Genomic DNA, 23159 nt, shown 5'->3' on the forward strand with positions numbered 1-23159 from the left:
CTTTGCCAGTGCAACTGCATCAGAAAGCTTAGGTCTTTATGTTAACATCTAATACAGTTAGTAAATCTAAGGACTGAAAAATATTTTCTAAAATATTATTTGCTATTCCAATGTAAATTACAAATCTAGTTTTACTTTCTTTATCTGTGAATGTGTTACATTGCAGACTTCACTGGTAGGAAATGGAGCAGGTGACACATTTTTCTGAATTACACTTTCTGTTCTTCTAAAGCTCTTAAGGTTACATTATAACTTTTTTTTTTAGCTATAACTGCGCAGTGAAAACTCAAAATAGTGTACAGAAATTCAGTGTTGCACCCTCAAGCCTTATCTGATCCAATGTCTTAGATTTAATTTTTGCTTAGTTTAAAAAGACCTGTTGCTTTTGTGGTTTTCTGGGTTTTTAAAGTTGTGCTATTCATTTCTTTAACAATGAAAATATTTCTTCTTTTTAATTCCAGAGAACACAAAGACTAAAAGGCAAATAGAAATCTTTTTCTTAGAATGACTCCTTTCACATTTGTAATTTTAGTCTGTATTTATGCTACTACAATGATATAATCTCTGCTTTCACTATTATCATTTGCTGTCATTGAGCTCAGGAAACATTGGTCATTATTACTGATGCATGGAAGCATTTGAGCAGGTAGCCAGTAATTATGCTTGGCAGAATTTGCTATATTTCAGGGCTTCCTACTTGAATATTCGTGAATTGGTTTTATTTTTAGTCTTTAAAAAAAATACTGCATTGAAGTGATTTAAATCATTTTCATGTGGCACAGCAAAAATGCAAAGGCACATTACCAGAAAGAAATGGTCAGCAATAAGAGCTGTTTTGGAAAGTTGGCTTGCAACAACTACCACACTATGTAGAGAAAACAGTTATCCTGTAATAATAGGACTAATGAATTCAGAAATCCATTGATTGAACTGGCTCTGGGTAGATTACGTGCAGGCTTGCTTCAAGGAGAGGAATTTATGAAATGTTTGCCGCATCCAGCAAGCACTGCTGCTATAATACAGCTGCCTCCTCAGTGGTTTGCTTTGATCCTGTGGAATGAAAGGACAGGAGGATCAGCTCAGGTCTAAATGAGATTACAGCTGGTTCGGCAGCTTATCTGGTCTAATGCCAACTAGTGTGGCTTTGCACGTCCTAAGGGGTTTACAACAGAAACTGTTTATTGAGTATCATCGGTTTACTCAACACAAGCAGGCTAATCCTTCCCAGCCTCAGCATGTTGTAGGATTGTGCGTGAGCCAAACCAAAAGCTGGTGTAGCCAGGGCCTCCAGAGCCCTTTGTCTCGCTTCATATTGATTTTTTTACCTGTGTTAAAGACAGTAAAAAATAAAACCAATAACCAGCCCTATTGTGTTCAAAAGGTTAATCTGACCTAAAAATCTTACAAAAGCATCTTTTAACCCTAGAAGGGATGGTAGCCTTTCTCTGATTTTTCACTCAAGGGATTTTCTAGTTTAAGGTTTTGAAGCGCAAAATAGGAAGAACAGCTTAAACATTTAACTCTGTGTGTCTTGCAAGGTCTCAGAACTCTTTCAGCAGCCGTGTAGAAAACTTTGAACAGTTATTTCTGACATTATTGACAACGTGTCGTCTGTCTGTGGTAGGTGATGCTGCATAGCAAGGACATGACATGCTGGATGTAGGCAGAGTAGTAGGAGCTGGTAGGTGTCCCAAGGCTCATGCTGTTTTTTCACTGTAGTGGTTTTTATGTTTATAAGGTGTTTTATGATTTTTTTTTTAACAGCTGCTTTCTCAAAAAAAAAAAAAACAAAAAACGAACCAGTTGAGTGTACTTTAAAGAATTCAAAAAAGTAAAAAAAGTACCAAACAGGCCCATAGAAGCAGAATGTTTTAAAGAAATGTGCTGCAAGTTTCTAAACAACATCCCTTTCTGTTTTGAATTTGTTATAATTAGTTATAATTATATATATAATTATAACTATTTATATAAAAATTTAGTTATATATTATATAATATATTTATATTTTATATATAACTAGTTAATAATGAATTTATAATTACAATTATATATTATTAGTTATAATAATGTTTTATTGAGCATGTTTCCTGTCTGAGGTGAGTCTTTTTTGGAAGACATTGCAGCATGTGTCAGATTATTGTAAATCAAATAGTTTTTTATAATATAGAGAAAGAATAGACTAGACTATAGGAAGCCATGCAGAGTAGTAGCAATATATTTGCATTGAAAAGAAACACAAGTTATTAAATTTTCATTGTTGGGACTAGGTAGGAACTGATTAGATGACCTGTATTTGTATACTGTGCTTATTATTGTGAGTAATTAGATCAGTTCTGACATGATGCAGGGAAGAGAATTCGGTGACACACCTATCTATCATCAACTGCATGTGGCAGACTTAAACTGAGAGCTGTTTTGAAGACTACTGAATACTATCTAAAAGAAAACATGCAGTAACTTGAGGAATTATGAATGGCTGTTTTCTGATTTACTTCACGTAATTGGAATGAATGTCTATTTTAAGCTATAAGTAGGCAAAGAGGTTACTATGGATGCCATGAAGGCATTATGCGTGTTGTGTGGGAAAATAACTAAAAATTATGTTGAAGATAAATGCGAACTTTAGTAATACTTAAGCCTAATGGACCAAGATGTGTACAAGTTCAAAATGTAGAATTTATCCAATCACTTGTAGTTTACCAAATCTGGTCTTAAAGCAATAGGTTCCTCTCATGTAGTATTACACCTTTAGCACATTTAGAGAGAAAAGCTATCGGTGATTGCTTAAAGTCTCTTTGTTCAATCATCTGAACAGTGCAAATCAAAGCATTTTGTCAGACTGTGAGAAGTTTTGCCTGGATAATGCTTCCCACACATGCAGGTCACCAAATAAATTATGTGCACAGTTTTACAGCATAGCTGGTGCTGGAAGTTAAATGGATGCCCAGTGGTAGAACTCGTAAAACATTTTCCTGTTAACACAGCCAGGCAGAATTGACATTGTTGATGGTAGCTTTGATCTAATAAACTATCAGTTCTAACAGTGAGTTTGAGTGTGTTTCAGAGGGGATGATGATAAAAGTTTAGCAAGCCTGCCGTTCTTCCTGGATGACAGAAAATTAGTTGTACTGTCTATATTACCAGATGTTGGGAACAATGTTAGTAGGGAATGTTTTGTACCCAAAGAAATCTCTTTCACTAAAAAGATGTATTACATGAACACAACATATACTCTATAAAGAACAAAATTGATTTTTCAGGAAGGAAATAAAATACTTTGTTTTGGAATTTGGAAACAAGTTAGTTCATTATCTTGAGTACAAGTTTGCCTGCCTTACAAAATCTGTTTTCTCTCTTGGAGAGAAAGATTTTCCTAAACCACTTACAGTGTATATGACTCCCAGCAGGTTGCTAGAGAGTATCCGTATGCATATAGTTTTTTATTTTCTGCAAAGGCAGCTAGAGGAGCTGGAGCAAGAGATTTTAATTCTTTATTTGAACTGCACTTTCTCTCTCTACTAGTCTTGTTTTAAATTAACAGAAACAGAAATCCTGAGGAATTTTATCAGGCTTCCTACCTGAAAAATGATTGGTATGATAATAACAAAGTGTTACATGTGTAATGGTAAGACAGGTGTGTTACTGGAAATTATATTCTGAATGTCTGAGATTATAATTGTGGGTACTAGTACTTCTAGTTTGTTTGTTTTCAGTATTTAGGATTTATATTTTGATACTGTTCCTTTACCTCTCCTCAGGATTTTGTGTAGTTATCCTCAGAGTCCATTTCACATTTCCTGATCAGATCAGGAAATTTCAGCTCAGATGACACCAGTTCAACATTTCAGTTTCTGCAGCCAGAATGTCTATTTTACCAGTTTCTCTCTGTATTCTTGGTACTTGAGACTGGGTTGAGAGCATGCTTGATGAGAGAAACTGCATTTGTGAAGCTCTGCTAGATAAAGGAAAACATTTGAGAGATGTGTTGAAGTTGACCTCAATGAATTGGCCTCAAGCAGTTTGCTAAGCTTTCATTTTTTTCGTAGTGTGGCTAAGAAGTTTAATGATCTTTACCTGTCCATAAATTTACTGTAACATCTCTCAGATTGTAAGCTTTTCCAAAATGATCTGTCCACTTTTGATCCATTTGAATGCAACACTGTGAGCTTAAACAGAGACCCACTTTAGTACAGTATGTGGGTATCTGTACCCAGTGTGGGGAGTCCATCAGCACTGGGAGTCCATTAAACTGCTGGATTCTGAATTGTAAGAAATCATCTGTTTAACATCAACCTGTTAAGCTTTCAATTTTTTTTTAGCTATCTTTAGTGTGTGAATTACTGTTTTAGAAGTGTAACCAATACCTTGCAGAAGACATAAACCTGTCCCGTCATTATAATTCTCTGTTGACAGGTGTTATCCTGATCTGAGAGTCCCGGGGAAGAGCTAAAGGCAGGATTTTGGAAATTATTGTACTTTAAAAATGGGTTTCAGTATTGGCCTTTCAGAACCAGTTGATTTGCATTCCAGTCACACTGTGTAGTTATCATTTCTTACGGATTTTTTTTTTTTGCCAATGAAAGACAGTAAGGAATTGGTAAAAAAAGGCTTAGCTTGTAAAAATTCAGAAAATTTCTTGTATTAGAGTCTGGGCTATTCTGTAGATACAGACAGCTACACTTCATTGCCCTCCTGGTACCATAGAAGAATGTGTTTCAAGTAAATTATGTTGTATAAGTAAGCAGCATATTGGTTTCCCAGTACAAGAAAAACATTGAAATACTGATTTAAGTTCAGCAGAGGACCAACAAGATGATTAGGGGTCTGGAACAAATGCCCTGTGAAGGGAGACAAAGAAAACTGTGTTTGTTCATCTTTAGGAAAAGAAAGCTTGGATAGGAGGTCATGGGGGGAAGTCAGTTTATTGTTTTGTACAAGTCTAATGGGGGGTTTATAGATAAGATGGAATCAGACCCTTCATAGAGAGGTGTGGATGGAGATTGCGATGCAGGAAGTTTTTATTAGACAGAAGGATAAAATTTTCCCAGGATAGTCAAACATTAGAACAAGTTTCAAAGTCAGGTAGTAAAATTTGCTTCCTCAGGGTTATTAAAGACTGGCATTGCTTTGAGCGGGGGTTGGCCTCTAGAGCTCCCTTCCAATTTAGATTTTTCTATGACTCTAGCTCTTAAAACAAAACAAAACAAAACACAAAAACAAACACCATCCCTTCCCCTCTCCCTAGCCCCCCCCCAAAAAAAAAAAAAAAAATCAGTCAAATGAAAATCCTATTTAACACACAATTTCTAGAAGATAACAAATTTTAGAAGTTTTAACAGAATAGTGCTCTGGAAGATACCCATTTGCAATCTGTAGTTTACCTATATACGTGACTGAAATCAGAAACATGTTTTTTTCACTCCATCTTTTCTACTTTATTTCAGTTTCTCAGATAAACTGGTATTGTGATTCTCACTATAAATTATGTTCACATAGGTTTCATTTTATAACGATGTGAAAGTTTTCCATATATCCTCATCAGGGATTTGAGCCAGCAATGTGCCCTTGCCCACCAAGGTGGCTGATGGCATCCTGGGCTGCAGTAGGCAGAGCATTGCTGGCAGGTGGAGGGAGGCAATCCTTCCCTTCTGTTTATCACTGGTGAGGTCACACCTGGAGCACTGTGAGCAATTCTGGGCTGCCCAGTACAAGAGAGACATGAACATACTGGAGGGAGTCCAGTGAAGGGCTATAGAGATGATGAAAGGACTGGAGCAACTCTTCCATAGGGAAAGGCTGAAAGAGCTGAGACTGCTTAGTCCAGAGTAGAGAAGGCTCAGGGGGATCTTATCAGTGTATAGAACTGTCTGAAGGGAGGGTGCAAAGGGAACCGAGCCAGGCTCTTTCCAGTGGTGCCCAGTGACAGGACTGGACGGAGGCAGTGGGCACAAACCGAAACTCAGGAGGTTCCCTCTGAACGTCAGGAAACACTTCTCCACTGTGAGGATGACCAAGCACTGGCACAGGTTGCTCAGAGAAGTTGTGGAGTCTCCATCCTTGGAGATACTCAAAAGCCACCTGGACATGCACCTGATCAACTAGGTGGCTCTGCTTCAGTAGGGGGATTGGACCAGATGACTTCCAGGGGTCCCTTCCAACCTCAACCATTCTGTGATTCCCTGATTTCTCAGTAAGAATGGAGAACATGAGTTTTGTAGTCAACAGTATGTATTCAAGGCAGGAGTGATTAATATAATACCAGGATATTGCTTGGTGTGTGGCATCTTTTTAGAACTTTGCAAGCAAAGAGCTCACTCAGATGGCCTTGATGGAGTTGAGTGGATCATTCTTTTGAATATTTTGAAGAAAGGTGGTCTTTAACAGGGAGCAAATGGTGCTAAGTCAGCTTATTTGCTGTGACCTTCAAGTCTCTGCTTATAACTCCATCCTGCTCTGATGGTAAGATGGAAGAGCTGCCAGGAAAGCCTGTTAAAAATGATCTTGTGTACCAGCAGTGATGTGCTGTTTCTAGCTAAATACATAACAGCTAATACTGTCTGTTCCCTATATGGCAGATATTATCGCTTATGTTCCTAATAAGCTATGAATTTGAGTACAGTGATCATCTGAAGTGATCTAAACTTCCTGTTCTTACAAACATAAAATACTTTGGAAAACAAATCTGGTCTCATTAAAAAAAAAAAAAAAAAAAGCCCCTATAATTTAAAGTTACAGAAATGTAATTACGTTTCTCAGTAGTTTTCTAAGAAATCTTTTCTATGAAAGATGACTTCTGTATAAAACAAACAAATGAACAAGACCCTCAAAAGGGTTAAGTGTCTCGTGGTCAGGGTTGATCAGAGCCTCCAGTGACTTCTCCCTGGCTTCTCCCTGGCCCCCATTGCTAGTGGATAAACATGTTTTATGTTTTTCCTTTTAAACTGTCATCAGGTGAAGCGATGTGCCTGCAGACACTGTTTTTGTGACTCTGTCTGCTAAAGAACATATTTCGACTGTGTGACGAGCATACTGTGCATCCTACAGTGGGGAAGACCTAGCATTTAATGGGTCAGGTTGTGTGGCTGAGCTCACTGGCAGCTCTGAGAGGACCCTTGCAGAACAGTGCAGTAGAGGCTAAGGCACGTTTACTGTTCTGAAGTTTTGCATGTAGTATGGGAATTTATGGGGGAATTTTGCTTTATTTTGATCAAAACTAATTGTAATGTCAGTCTGTTACAAAAATTGCTATTGAAAATAAGGCTTTTAAGAATTGAAATGGAGTTATTTTAAGTTCTGTGAATTGGTAATGGTTTAGAAATATTAAGTTTGGTTTAGATGTTTTTTTATATGCACACAAACTAAAAAAAAAAAAAAAAGGACTAAAACAGTTCAGGATGGTGTCAATTTCAGTGCAGCCTGTCCATTTTTTTTCCTTTATTTTTCTCTAATTGTTCTTTCACAGGATTAAAAAATTCTGAATCTGACCTATGCTGAAAGTTTGCTCAGGCAAACTAAATGTCTACTTAACTGCTTTTTCTGTGTTGTTTCTTGAAAGAACTGAGCACTGACTTACCTGTTCAAAGCAACAAGATGACTCCCAGTGCCCTGAAGAGTGCAGAATCTAGCACAGAGTGCTTGGCTGAGCCCCATGAATGGCTGAGCCCTGCTGCTGAAAAGAGTACCCGGACTGACTCTCCTCGGGCTTCAGGTTTTGGGACAGCAGAGGGTTGCTTTGTTTGGTTTTGTGTTCCAGTTTATACTTTGCATTAAAGACACGAAAAAAACCTGTGATCTTAGCATATGCCTGTGTATTACAGGGGAGAAGCTAACTTGGCTGAATACCAGTGAAGGTAATGAAGGAAAATTGCAGTTGGGCTCAAATCACCTCTCTGTTTTTCACAAGGCTATTCCACAAGCTGAAAGGTGAACTAGTAGCTCTGAATTAACGTGGGTTGTGTTGTCTTTGCTGCTTTTGCAACCTTTAGTTAAACGTGGTTAGAAAAAGACAGCAGCTCTCTGGCATGAATTTGCTTGGGTGGCTGAGGCGGATGTAATGTTCCGTCCCAGCAGACCTAGCCAAAGCAGCGGAGAGCTTTGTTGCTTGCATTTAAATTATGGTCATAACAACTTGTCTTTTCGGTGATGTATTTAAACCCTTTGAGAAGGGTTAAGGAGACAGCGCTAACTAATATTCTGCAGCTCAGAATGTTCAGCTTTTCTGTACCTTTGTGTTTTAGGGTTCTGTGTCTGTTCTTGTTAATATCTTTACTTTGTCTTTGAGCAGAGTAAAGATGTTGGGGATTTCTTGTTCTCCCTGTGTATTTTAAAAGTATTACTGAGCACACACAACATGCTGTCACAGCGAACACAGGGTTCTCTATTACTGTGCTTAGCTATAGAGAGGATTATATTAAACTCAGTAACCTTGCTGAAGCCCCTTTGTACATTGCTGCTATATTGATAATCTTCACATGATTCAACTGCAGTTGAAAACCTTTTTTTCACAGCATTAACACTTTCTATCCCAGTGAAAATTAGAATCTTTGATATCAGGAGATGAGCTCCTTGATGTGCAGATTTTTTTTTTTAAATTAGTGTGATCCTGCAGGTATTGCCTTGGTCATTTCTTTACCTGGCATATGCTGGGAATATTCATCAAGCCTAATCATTTAAAAATGGTTAAAACAATTTATTGATGAATGAATTAGTGGTTAACTAAGGGACTGGTATGCTGCTGATTGCTTACAAAATAGTCAATGCTTTAGGAAAATATTTGCATTCTAAGAAATTCACAATAACATTTTAGAGTAATTAAGAAGACCATTTCCTAGGGTTCTGCCTCTAACAATAAGGAAACAGTATTACCTACAAATCAGTAGATTGAAAGAGCAATATAAGATGTGTTGACATTTTGTATGTGATGAATGCAGACCTATTAATGAACATCTTTCCTCTAAAATTTAAACGCGGAGAAAATCATTGGAACTTATTGCCCCATCTTCAACATTGCATGTTGGAGAATCACAATTTTGGTGACACTTGCTTTGTCTCTCTTTAACGTAAAGGGAATCCAGCCTGTAAAAAAAAAAGGATTTCAAGCTTGATTTCCCTTACTTTGTCCATGATTTTATTTTATGCTAGTTCTTTTCTGAATACTTGCTGTTTCTTGTAATTTAATGAGAATTGTTTCAGATAGCCTGCTAGCCTATTTCTCTGTATATTTAAGACCTTCGTCAAGGAACCGGTGGAAAGTTCTTGCAAGTTCTTATATGACAGCTTTCACTTGCATCTCACGATTATGGCATCTCTTTGGCCTGAATCATTGCAAGTCTCACTGCATCCACAGTCATCTGGGAGAGTCAGGAGGACAGGACAGGCTGATCATTACACGTTCCAGGTCTCTCTTCTGCCATACAGTGCATGGGGGAAAGGTCGCTGCAGGAAGAATGTGATGAAAGAAGTAGTGGTATAATAGAGGAGGGAGAGCTGGCTGTGCTTGGAGGTCACTTCATTTGTGAGATTTTTTTTTTTTTTTTTTTTTTTTTCCCCCTGAGTTAAACTTTTCAGCAGTTGCTGTCTGTCCACTTTCTTTTTTGAAGGGTTTTCACATTTCTTCCTGCAACTCCGTGAGTTTCAAACCAGCATTTTTTTATCTGCTTGTCTCAGCCAAGTCTATTGGTTGTATCCTGGGAACTTTACTGCTCTCCAGTGAAGGGCGGGAACGTTCAGGCTAGTACTGCTTTGGCCTTTGTGCAACTTTTGCCTTCCAGTAGAAAAATGTAAAGGAGTATATGTGAATTACACCTAGATTTTGAGTCTTCTTTGTCACTCCTATGTACTACTTCCTTCTAAAAGTCCATAACATGAACTCCCAAGGAATGAACGTATTTAAAGTTTCAAGGGACAGCCATGTTCAGAGGTGCTGCAACTTGACAAACTAACCTCTCTTACTTTGAATACTTAGCTTGAGAACTTTGAAGTGGATTAAGTCATGGTCACTTTTGCCAGTTTTAGCAATTCCTTGATTGGGAAAATGGATCAAGCAATGAGAGGTAATTTTGCTGATTATGATATCCTAACATAAAACATTATTGTTTCCGTATTGCTGTGGAAAAGACAACTGTTAAAATCTTGAGACTTTCAGTTCACTTTTTTATATGCTACATGCTGGGTTAAATCTAAAGAATTTAGTGAAGAACATAGATCTACCAAATTCCTCTGTATTAGTTTCAGACAGAGCCACATTTCTTAAATTGTATTCCTCTAATGAAGTAGCTGCCAAGCGACGTATTACAGCATCTGTTGTCCAAAAAAAAAAAAAAAAAAAAAAAAAAATTTGTAGGAATATTGACTTAAAATTTGCATAGTGTATGTTTTCCATTTTTGCTTATTATGGGGTCAGTTGCAATGGCTCTATTTTGGGTTTTTGTTTTGTTGGGGGTTTTTTGTTTGTTTTGTTGGGGTTTTGTTTTTTTTTTTATAACAGACTTGGAAAGCTTTATAAAGAGTACTGGTTTTGATTTACTTTTTATTTTGTCAAAATGTAATGTAATCAAATGCTTTTCACTGTGCAGTTGATAGACTTACTTGTAAAAGATAAAAACAGAAATAGTAAAAAGATACAATTGGTTGTAAGAATATTTAAAAATCATAAGAACTAGATTCCCTGGCTGTCACTAGTATAATTATTTAATTACTGATGACCTGTGTTGTCTGTACTAATGCACTGTCAGGTAACATGGGGAAAATATTGCTGCTGCTGTACTTGCCTTATAAAGGATCTGTCACACTTTCCCCCTCCCTCTCGTATATTTTAGTGAATATCCCATGTCTGAGAAATGAAACTTGGCTTTAGTCTTCAAACCACTAAAATGAAAAAAGTAGTCGTTTAAAGTGATTAACTGTTTTTAAAATGTTTGTCTTCAAAGAGCTTTATGTAATTTCCTGAATAAGTTCAGTAATGAGTAAGGATCATGTAGTTTAAGGTATTTTCTGTTGATATTATTTAACTTGGGAAGGTGACCCTGAGCTAAATTGCAATGTGTGATTTGAATGCCCATGGGCTGCCCTTCATTGGTTTGATGGGGGGAGATTGTCTGGATTTCTAATATACTTTAATTACTCAGCTTATATAAATTGTCACATTAGAAGCCTCTTAACTGTTGAGTCTGTTCTGTCAATGATCCACTAACAATAGGAATATACTAGGCTCTTCCACTGAGATTTGAAGATTTATACCATCAATGAAAGAATTGGAATGGCTCCGTTTAAACCTACTGTATCTTCAATAGGAAAGAGTATGTGATCTGCTTCTATTCAGGCAGCAATTGATGTGTGGCAAATTGAAAGGATCTGTAGCCTTTTTTATTTTGTTAACAGGCATTTTTTTCAATTAGGGGAACACAATGCAAAATATGTTTTAGGATGTTTAGGGGTGATATTTTCCTTATGTGCATGTGAAAAAAAAATAAAACAGTATGATAAGGATTTTTTAGTGGAAGAAGGTAGAGTATCTTTTAGCAATGATTAGCTGAGGTTTTACAGAGGAGTTGTAATTGAAATGCTGCCTTCATGTCTGTGTGTGTCTCTTACAGCCTAAGATATTTTTCTTTGTCTCCCTCTATATATATATCTACACATACACACGTATATAAACATGTCCTTTAAATTATGGTCTGAAGCACCTCAGTCCTAGAGCATTATGGTGATTTAGTCTTCTTTTGCCATTTTACCCCTGAGCACTAGGGCATCTGCCTGCCTGGCAGATCTGTTGAGATGAGCTAGGGGCATACCAGAACTTAGAAGTCTTCCTCTCTCAAATGGTGTAGGGGTCTTCCAATATACGATGGTCTGATGTCCTGTAGTAACAGGTCCAGCTGAGCAGCAACTTGTTTGGCATATACAGCATGCACATCTTATACAACAAACCACTCTTGCCTCCTATGTGGGACTTTGCCTACTGCTAGCCTACAGAAAATGTGAAGGATTGAATCCAGTGTGTGTCTGGTGGGCCCGGAGATGTCTGATTCAGTGTCATGAAGAACAGAAATGTGTCTGATTGGAACCACTATAGAGTCCCACTGCTGAAAATGTCTACTTAAATATGGTTGTTTGAGTTTTTTTGGTCTTGTTTTGTTGTCTGTTTTAAATAACAGACAACAGTCTGAATGATTAAATATCTGTTACCTAGTGGTTAGGACATAATATGGGGGGGGGGGGTGGGGGGGTGGGAAGAGTGTCACTGGCTCCATTCCTTGTTCTGGGATTTCGCGTTTTTATCCAGTGACTGACTTAATGTAAAGCTCTCAGTCAAGAGCAGAGCCTGGTCCCAAAAACAGTCTATCAAAACTAGACCCAGGTGCCCTTCATCCTGAGGCTGTGGCTCATTCGTTGTTACATAAAAAAATACATATTAAAATGAAGGTAGCCGCTGCTTCACCTTATGCAGCCTGCTTCTTTTGGTGTGAGTGAGTCATGATCAGATTTCTGGGGCCCAGTAGACAGGGACTGTGAGTTAGATGCTCAGCTCAAGGCTTTTGTGTAGCTGAATTGCAGGCATCTAGGGAACATCCTGGTCAAAAGAGGATGATCTAAGTGAGCACTTTGGGAATTATGATTCAGAAGTCTGAGATCTGTTTGTGCCCTGCTTTTTAACCATTGCATCCTTTTATCCCTTTGGATCTCATCCAACTTCTAAGACATGTCACTTTGTGTATGCTTCCCATTGTTGTTGTGCCTGGTGAAGGCATGTTGTAACACGGGCATATATGATGTTGTGCAAGTCTGTGCTATAAAAACATGTGAGCGCAAATAGATGAATTAAAGCATTGGATAAAAATCCTGGATGTTAGAGTTCTGAAAAGCATCCCTTCCCTTGTTAGCCTTCTCAATCTCATCACACCAATCAGCGATCATCATACACATACATAACCAGGCATATTATTCATTTATCCTTTTTGCAGTAAACATTTAAACATGCCATTTATTGTGGATTATTGAAGCTTATTAAACTGAAGGAAGAACACTGAACACAATTTAATAAATACTGATCTGATGGGGGCATGTTAATGTTTGATAATATTGTATCACGATTTTTCCAGTTCTGTTTGTACAGTCAGCAGTATGGCTCTGCGGTGGTGGTGGTGCTATCGTTATGGCTTATACAATGATGACACTCTCATTATAAACTGTGGGATTTTTTTCAAATATTACTTCTAAGGGATGAGAAAATTATTTTTGGCCTTAAGTTTCTCATGTTGCTTACCTTTCTGAAATCTAATTTTTAATTCCATAAAGGGTAAAAATTCTGTGCTCTTCTGAATGTTTTGGGGTTTTTTTCCTAATTATTAAAGAGTGAAAAGGCTGTTGCTCAAATATGAAGAAACTTTATAGATACTTTGTATGCATATTGCAGGTATGGAAACAACTTGAGAGAGTCTGATTTGAGATGGGATTGCTTCCGTCTGGTTCCTAACTGCAGTCATACCAGTCTCAGTATACTTGGTGCTATATAAAGGGCTATAAAAAATAAATTGTATCCCAAAGAGCTTAGAAACAGATTTAAAAGAGGACTTAAATATTTGAGTCAGACTTGGGCAGAATTTAGGCACCTTCCTTCATGCATGTTTCACTGAAACAGCCTGAATGTGGAAGTGTCTGGAAGTGTGTAAGGGGACTCCGTTTTAACCACTGAGGTTCCCTAGGTACCTGAACTTGGGTGCCTGGAGACACTAAGGATGTTTTCACAGGCCTTACCTGTTTAGCATCCAGCTTAGGCACTTTGAGGCCATAAACTAGATGGTTTAGCACTTAAAATTCTTGTAAGCATGCTGTCAGTGCACTTACTAAACACACTGATAATCGCGAGTTCAGTGCAGAGCTCTGCAACCCGGCATGCCTGCATTCGTAACTGGCCGAGAGGAAGAAGGTTCACCTTTTTAGGTGACACGTTCGGTCAAGTGGTCGCATCATTCACTGGTGATCAGGAAGCCAAAAGCATGAGATATCTGAAACCCACATCTATGACTTGCCACCAATCTCTAAGCATGGTTATGTAGGGGCACCTTCTTCTTGGAGGAGCTGGGCCATTGTGGAACCACGGTGCAGCTAGGGTGCCACTTCTGTGAATCCAGATCCATCTCATTTTCATGAATCCGCATGTGTAAGAGAGGAAGGATCGTACGGTTTGTTACTTGTACCTTGTCACAGCTCCATGAGACTGCTTTGAAAGCAGACTTGAACCCAGATGCAACTGTCTTGTCCTTGCCTTTGTGGATGTCAGTATTATTGTCCATACATAAACTAGCTTTTCTTCTTTGAGTGTTTAAAAAAATTCTGTATAAAATTAACTCATTCTAAAGATGTGTTCTCCTTCATGCTTTGTATTATATTTTATGGTAGTATAACAGGTTATGATTTCAGAAATGTACATGTATTTAGTGTTAACTGCATATCTGAAGCACAGACATAACAGTAAGTACATGCTTATGAACAAGTTACTAAGTGGAAGTTGAACAGAGTTTGTCAACATGGGAGTGGGTATCCATATGGATCAATGAAAAAAGAGCTATAGTTGCAATTCTCTATAACTGCCATGTAACTAAATGGCATAATAGTCAACTAATTGAATACCCATACTGGATTATTTTCAAAGGCATATGGAGGGCACACAAGGATCTTCTTCAGCTTAATCTTGGATCGGACTAGTTACTGGAAATGTGTGTAGCTTCTGCCGAAACCTTGCTTCCAGTTCTAGTCACTGTAAGAGGCAACAATTCTGGTGGAACGAAACGGAGAAATTAGTAAAGGTGTTAAAGAAGTGTTGATGTTTTATGGCATTTGAAGAAAGTGAAATTGGATGAGTATTTTGAGCTAAATTCTGAAATGCTTCGTGATAAATCCTGTTTGGTTACGGATGCTCAGTGGACTGCTGTTTAGCAGAGATCTCGGGAGTTTTGCACCTGTAGTAGTACAGATTTTGAGTGTATCACTGCAGTGAGATTTATGCAAACACAGAAAATATGGATAGATTTCTACAGGAAAGACCAATATTTTACTGTACAACAGTGCTATATAATTTTTTTGTATTGGCAAGTAAGAGGGGAAGGGAAGCAGAACCACCTTTCTGTGTGAGATGGAGTAGCGACAACACGGGCACTTCTATTTTGGATTTTATTTTAATGCTCTGTTTATTGTGTAATTTGTTGTTAATCTTTTCAGCAGAAAAATTTTACTTTTCATTGTATTAACGTGACTTTTGATTTTGGGGAGTTTTTAAGCTCATAACTTTACTGTTATGCACATTTCTGAGTAGCTGAACATCACCTCTGTGTCTGGAGTTTGTTGAGAGAATGTAAAGCTCATCTGTCTTCTTCACTGAAATCGAAACTCTCACTTTATTGTTCTCTGCGTCAGCTAATCTCCATATGTCTTCAGTTATTTATGCTGAAATCTTCATATCTACCCCATAACTGAAGAAGCATCAACTTCCCCCAATCACTTCTGTTGCTGTTACCTCCTCTGTGGCAACTTTAAAATCAGACCAAGGCACAACGCATTTGCTGCCAAAATATCAAAATGAGAAACTACATTGGTAATCTTACAGTGATGGAAAAAGCGGGAGAATGTTTGGAAGGAAAATCTCGAAATTCAAGTATTATTCAAGTTCCATTGATGTGCAGAGAGAGCACAAAGCCCCTATTACCTGTCTTTGAATCTGAGTATGATGATGCTTTGTTTCATTTAACTTTGCCTGAGTTTTCCTTGAAATAACTGATGTTAGTATTTGAAATTCTAAGCATCAAAGCAATTTATCATTTCAGAAATACTCATATATCTTTACCCAATCTCCCTAGATTTATCCAAGGGTGTTGGTCCCGCACGTCTTGTTTTTTAATTATTTACTTGTTTCAACATCAAAAAGTCATTCAGGTCCTTTAAAAAGACTTTCCTGAGCTTAATCTTGACTGTATCGGGCAGCTGAGTTCTGTGGATGCTGTGGCTGTCCTGGCATGGTCTTGGAGCAGAGGAACTAGGAGTACTGTCAGTGAAGAAGCAAGTGTGTCTGTATGTATAGTCAGGGAACCCCTGAGGGTGGTGGTATGCATCCCTGCCAGTGTTGGTAGGAGGAGAGATGTCTTCTCATGTTGGCAAGTTCTGAACCCTTGTAGATCAAATTAAACGACATTTTATTAAGTCTGGATGCCACTATGCAGCCAGTGCAGATTATGGACTAGTAGTGACTTGAGTTTCCATTTTTTAGGCAGGCTTCTGCATTTTATGTGTTTTACTTTTCCAGCTTAACCTAAAGTTTCACTCCATTTTAGTAATCCAGACCTGTAAAGGCATGGTTTATGACTGTAAAAGCGTGGTTTGTGATTACAATACCTGCATCCAGATAAATGGCTGCAATTCCTTACTCAGGTGTAGGATGTAGAAAATAATCCCACATCCTACTGCAATACCCGTATATTCAGCACAATCCTCATTCAGGTAGCACAAGCATTCCCTTCTTTTATAAACCTTGGGTTTATCTGATCTGATACGAAAATGAAAAAATGCACCTCTTTTTACAGAAATGGGAAATCCATGATTTAAAACAATTGAAAACCACATCAAGTTATTATCATCTTAGTGAGGCAAATGGTGGCTCTAGAGCTCTTAACACAATGGAAAACTAGATGTATATAGTTTCAGAAATGGAGTGATGTTTGATGGTATGCTTGTCTAGTGTTAGAAAAATGTGAAAGCCTGAATAAAAAAAAAAAGTAAAATTTTTGTATTTTTCCATATTTTTATGGAACTAAAAAATTTGCTTGTTGGTAGAAGTAGCTGGCTACATCAGCTGCAGTTTATATTGATGCCCCATCGATTCTAAGCATTTCCCTTATTGCAAGCATTTGTGTAGGTTACTATGAATAAACATAAATACTGATTTGTACGTGTTGCCCTTCCACTGACACAGAGATATATTACCTTACTTTGGAAGTCTGTACACCTTTCTATTTTGCATAGATGGCTAAAGGAGATGCAAGGCACCCTTCTTTGGAGAGGCATTTTTAGAGGAGAGAAAAAGGACTTTGTGCAATTTTACAGCGTAGTCTGGATCTAAGTAGGGCAGAATTCAGTCCCAGAAGTTTTATTCTCTGCACTGTGAGGCATCATGCTTTCTTTTCTTAACAAATTAAAACAGAAAAGCCCTTTGTTTTTACTGTTAAACTTTCTTTTTTTTTTCTTTTTTTTTTTCCTTTTTTTTTATTTGGTAATAGGCAAAAATATATTTTTAACTTGCTTCTTTAGCCCTGCTTTTACTTTTTCATTGTTTGTCCTCTGGACCTCACTATTTCTACACCTTTTTGTTTGTCCTTTTTTTAATAAGGGATACTTCCAAAGAAGTATTGCTTGACTTTTTATGCTAATCTCATTTCTATTCCGATTTCTGTTGACTTCGAGAATATGCCCTGTAAATAGGAATACCAACTGGCATCCTGAATATAATCCTCAGTTTCTAAGCATTGACTGTTTTTGCAGCATCCTTAAAGGGTAAGCTGTTTTACTGTCCAAATATCATGGCTGGGAAACTGAGGCTAACAAAGACCATATGATTTATGTGGAGCCACAGAGGGATTAGCTGTTGCGTTTAGAATTCCTGGCTTTTATTTCCATGTTTGGACTCACGCTGCCTATCAAAGAAATTCTTGATTCCTCTTAGTATTACATACCTTTCTATGTCTGTTAAATGTAGTAGCCATTTGAAGAGTAGCTGGTCCTCAATTCTCTCTGTCTATCCTATTGAAACTAATGGATGCCTGCAGGCAGGCATAAGGTATCGTTACCTCTGACAGCCAGTATGTTTTATGTTTTAAATTACGTGTTAGACAGAAATTTTGGATACTAATTTGATATAATGAGATGCGCTTCTAATATCAACCCTAGTATGGGAAGGCCTTGCAGCCAGCCTACTCTTTATTTAAAATTATTCCATTTCAGATGTCCTAATGAGTGCTGTGAGTTGTGTAATTCTTTCATAATTTTCTCACATTCCCAGAAGAGAACTGAGGGTTGGAGTTTTTTCTATTTTTGTTTTGGTTTATTTCAAATTAGGATGAGCACAGAATAAACATCTAGGGGAAGAGTTTTGTGAAACAGTTGCTTTTGTCAGAATGGCAATTAAGAAAAAAAATATTACAGCCTACAAATGTTAGTGTTAAGGCAAGTCTCGATGCCTCCGCTGTTTGCCATTATCTTATAAATATCTTGACTCTGACTCTACAGTGCTGTTTATAGAATTTAATAAAGCAAATGTAATAATGCTGCCTGTGCTTTAATGCGCAATCTCAATTGAGTTGACCAGAAGATAAATAGGAACAGGAATGATAGTGCGTTCCTACAGATTGTTTTTAATAAGCATGTTATTTAGTTGATCAGCCCGGTGCAGTAATGCCTCCTATCCTGCTGTACCAGACAAATTTATTAATGCTTCCCCCCACCCCCCATTTCTCTGGGAACATTGATTCCCTGCAGACATATCTCTATTAAACCTCTAGAAAGTCACAACTTCCAAATTAGATTAAGTAGCAGGAATGGTACTAGAAGAATCAAAGAAAATTGAGTGCGTTATTGAATTCATGCCACATTGTCTCAGGAAGAGATGGGAGTTATGTGTAGTGGTAACTTTTGTCCTTACTGTACTAACAAAGCTGTGGGCATTGCTGTCAAACCTAATTGTCTGCAGCGCATCAGGATAAAATGAATCTTTTCTCTTATCTAAACTCGTACCTGGAGAGGTTTTACAAATGAGAAGTGGATTTCAGAAGGAAGCTTTACAATTGATCAAAATCATTTGCCATTATTTGCTGCACACAAACCTTTCCTAAAAAACCTACTGACAAAAATTTTAAAGCATCTGGCTTTGGATTATAAACAGACTTGCTTGTCATGCTAGCAGTTGCAAAATGCAGATATTCGTTTTAAAGCCACCTATTTCTCATTTTGATCTGACATATTAAAAAGCATATAATTAATGGTTGACATCAGTAATTAACATTAACTTTATGGTGCTTAATATGCCATCATTCATCCATCAAATAACTGGTATGCATAATGTCTTTGCAAAAAGGTTTTAATTGCACAGAACGATCCTTCAGTTCTCAGTCTCTACGGTTTAAAGTAGTTGGAAATGCGTTTTTAAAATATGTGAATTTTTTACTTACGGAACGTAAACATTGTTTTTGTTTCTCGCTAGGAGTGTGCACAAACGTGTAAGCCAGGGACTTCAACTAGGGAACACGGCCCCAGACGCACAGCTTCCATTAGCGGCTAAAGAGCACCACCTTGCTGTCACCAGCGCTCTCTGGAGAAATTTCTTTCCCTACTTGAAGAGCCAGAGAATGTCACAAATGCCACCTTCCCCACAGCTTGCTGATACAGCTGCAGGTTAGCACTGACCCTCCCTGCGACTTACTGGGTTTGATGCTATTTTCTGGGTCACAAACTTTCAAGGATTTTGCATTTTGGGGTATTTCTCCTTCCGTGTAGTGACTTAAATATGCAGAAATGAAAAAAAAAAGTAGATTCTAAGCTAAATATTTTGACAAGAAAAAATATTGTAGTGTTGAATTACTTGAAAAATACAAACAGATTGAGAACTCGAAAGGGGTTTGAAGCCTGACTTATTTTTCTCTTCTAGTCACAGATTATGATCAACACTACAAATGTAATACACTATAAATAATAATAACTTCTTTCACTATATCTAGAATTTACATCTTTTTGTAGTATATTATAACTTTGTGCTGAACTATTCATTATGGTTCTGATTCAAACCTAAATATTTTAAAAGAATGTTTTACATCTGAAGAAAATTTTTAAAAGGTTGATTACATGACTATTGTTTTTTGCCGTACCCTTTTGGTCATGGTCATAAACCTATTTCATAATTCATTTTAATTATTTGTCTTGCTTTACACTGAAAGGTTTTAATCTTGAAGTACAACATTTCATACGTATGTGAACTCCATGTGCAATGAGTCGGCATGGCAGTGAATAGAAAGAAATCCCAGTTTGATCTTTAACTTCAGTAGCTAGCATTGTATTCTGCCATTACAATGAGATCTTGTATCCATTTACCTAAAATTTAGAAAGGTGAAACATAAAATATTTTTTTCCCATCGTGATATGAATTAGATGAAGTTACAAGCTCGGGAGTACTGAGTTAGTAATAGAAAAGTTAAAAGGCCCTTCATGTGAAGCAGCTCTGCAGTAGTTAGCTAACGCTAATGAAGGAGGCAGCCTGCAACGTAGTGGTCTCACACTACTGGGGCATGCGTGGGAAACAGCAATACAAATCAAAGGAAGAGGTTGCTCATGTCAAAACTTTCATTCCTTTCCTGCAGCGTCACATCTTTTTATTTTATATTAACACAGTGAAATACCAAGAGGAACATCCTATTATAAACTCCGCTTCGAAGCAGGAGGGTGCAGTTGTGACCTGCTTTACAGAGGTGTGTTAGGCAGCACTGCAGGGGAAGGCAAACCCTCCCTGGGCTCTCTGAGCTGCTTGCCTGGGGGGTTGCTGCCCAGAGGAGAGAGCCCCGGTCACAGCCCTCCTGCTCCCCCTGCCAGGCAGTAGCCTGGGACTCGCGTTTTCTTTTCTGTCGCCCATCTCTCCTCCACCCATGTTATATGGCTGATGCTGTAGACAACGGGATAACCTGGAAGAGGTCTGGCAGAAATTGCTTCCTCACCTAAGGCGGAGCTGGGGACTCTATGACCTCCTTTTTTATTCTGAGGCACGTAAGGGAATGTGAAGTCCTTCATAGTTTAAGGTAGTCTGTCTCTACACCATTATTTAAAATAGTTTCATTGTTGTTTCTGAAAACTAGCCTCATCTATGTAATTCAGATTCTCAATGCATGCAGCTTTCTAAATCATCATTTCAATAAATTAATATTACATTTAAATTTAACTTGAATTGGACAGTTTGGGAACTAGTGAGCCCCTTTATTCCACTGCTCTCCCAAGTCAGTTTTCCTGACTCATTTGATGCCTCTTATTTCCTATAACCTAATAACTGTTCCAAATTTCAGATTACATTTTCTTCTGAGTTTAAATGCATTTGTTATTTGCAGCATAAAGAACGTGCTATATTTTTTTATTCTGGTAGTGTTAAATATAAATTCCACAGTAGACCTAGCAGAAACAGCAAAAGGTTATGCTTCATTAACAAAAACTCTGCACAAAGTACTGTCCCAGTTTCTAGATCTGCAACTGTTATATCAAGATCCTTTTTTCAAGAATAAGTTTGTCCATAGTGCTTTATTTACACAGTAACTTCTCATACATGAAAGTCTATTCTAAAAATAAGAAGGTACCAGCTTTTACTGAGTGAATTCTTTCCAGATACATTTCCACTGCGAGAACTGTGTAAAAATAACAAATAAATAAAACTCAACCCTGTAAAGCACAGTAATACTTATGTGCACAAGGGAAGAAGTGTTGGATGGAGGCAAGAAAGGGAGGCCAAGAAGACAAAAAAGCGAGTTTTTAAGATGCGGGTTTTAGTGCATAGGTGGTAAAAATACGCCTTCAGAGTTTATAATCTGTGGGTTTCTGAATATATTTAAAATTGCATATGTTTGGATCCATTTTCCCTCCTTTGCATTCACTGTGTTCTGTTGACTTACAGACTTCTTGGGACCGAGAAAACATTTTAACGTATGTATAAATGCTATCTGCTGGAAAAGTTGCACGGTTTTAACTGAGATTTCTGGTACCCGCAGACTACCCATTGTTAATTGTACTTCATTTTCAGTGCTTTTTAGTGGAACTGGGATGTACTGAGAAACCATTAACCTGGTGCCATCTTTTTCTCTCTTTAAAATCAGGTTTTACTCTCTTAGCTTTGGATATACCCAGCAGAGCCCTCTCAGATCTCCAGCCACAGCCCGTTCTATCAATGATGCAGCTGTTTGGATGGGATGACATGGTGTGGCCTCAGCTGGTGTCAAGATATCTAAGTCACCTAATTCAAAACAGGTGAAAAATTGCAACTACTTGTTCTTCCAGTACCTTGCCATTCCTTCATTAGACTTGTGGAAAATGTTGCTTCAAACAGCGATGTTTCTTTAAGATGGTCCAGGTTCTTTGCATCTGCTGAAGTTCTAGGCTTCTTGAAATCACGTGGGATGTTTCACAGGGGATAGTGAGTGTAATGCGTGTTGGGTTGTTTGTTTAGTTTTATATGTAAATAGCTTAAGATATTCAACATTTGTCAGGAAGATAGGTAAGTATTTTTGAAAAAGTTATTTGTCTTTTATATAGCAAACCACATTTTCCCAATGGAAACAAGTGTTACTAACAGAATTTGGAAAATGGGAACCTGGATAATATCTTCAAAGAAGTACTTCTGTGAAGAGCAATACTGCTTCAAAGTGAAATGCTTGAACCCATAACCTATTTTTAATTTGCATAGTTATAGTTATCCACCTCCTTCTGTTGTTGTTACACTTGGGCAAAGTTGTTACAGTTTGGCAAGGCAGCAGCTTCCTGCCCTAGCTGCACTTGAATAATGTCACTTGGTAAATTTTAAAATTTCTAGTTAAAAGTACTGGTCTCATTTTTCCCATACCACTTCACACAAAAACTTAAATCTTATAAAAAGTCAAGATAAACATTATCACAGAAATCTGAGGATGCTATATAGTAAGTATTCAATGTTTAAATATCTTTTTCAAAACAAAGAACTGCAGAGAGCTGAGGAGGATGGGTTAGGCAGTATGTGAAAATACAAGGAAATGCATGCATTAAAACTTTTTTTGACAAGCTTGGAACACTTTCTGAGTGCATAATAATGTTCGTGTAGCTCAGGTTTGTGAGACCTGATAAATGAATGCTGCTTTCATAGGTTTAGAAAATTTTTCACATTCCTATGTTTTACATGCCAATGTTGACTTTTCACAGAATCACAGAACGTTTTACATTGGAAAGGACTCTTGAGATCACATAGTCTAACTTGTCCAATGCTGCTGCTCGAGCAGGGTCAGCAGATTGCTGGGGACTCCATCCAATCAGAATTGTATATACCTGAGAAATTTTGTTTCCTTTAATTAGGCTTCTATGAACTTGAGAGGTAGATGGTGGTGGTAGTGGTTGTTGTGGTG

At 37.6% G+C, this 23159-nt stretch overlaps 1 protein-coding gene across 1 annotated transcript in view; it reads left to right on the top strand.

The window, feature by feature from the left end:
• Nucleotides 1-23159, top strand: part of MMS22L (MMS22 like, DNA repair protein) — a 95794-nt gene that overhangs the window by 48750 nt on the left and 23885 nt on the right. The window contains exons 15-16 of the mRNA XM_042802908.1: nt 19244-19434; nt 21885-22035. Of these exons, the coding sequence (XP_042658842.1) occupies nt 19244-19434; nt 21885-22035 (342 nt within the window). The remainder of the gene's footprint in view (nt 1-19243; nt 19435-21884; nt 22036-23159) is intronic.

Source organism: Tyto alba, unplaced genomic scaffold (assembly GCF_018691265.1).
Source record: "Tyto alba isolate M040663 unplaced genomic scaffold, T.alba_DEE_v4.0 Super-Scaffold_40, whole genome shotgun sequence".
NCBI lineage: Eukaryota > Metazoa > Chordata > Aves > Strigiformes > Tytonidae > Tyto > Tyto alba.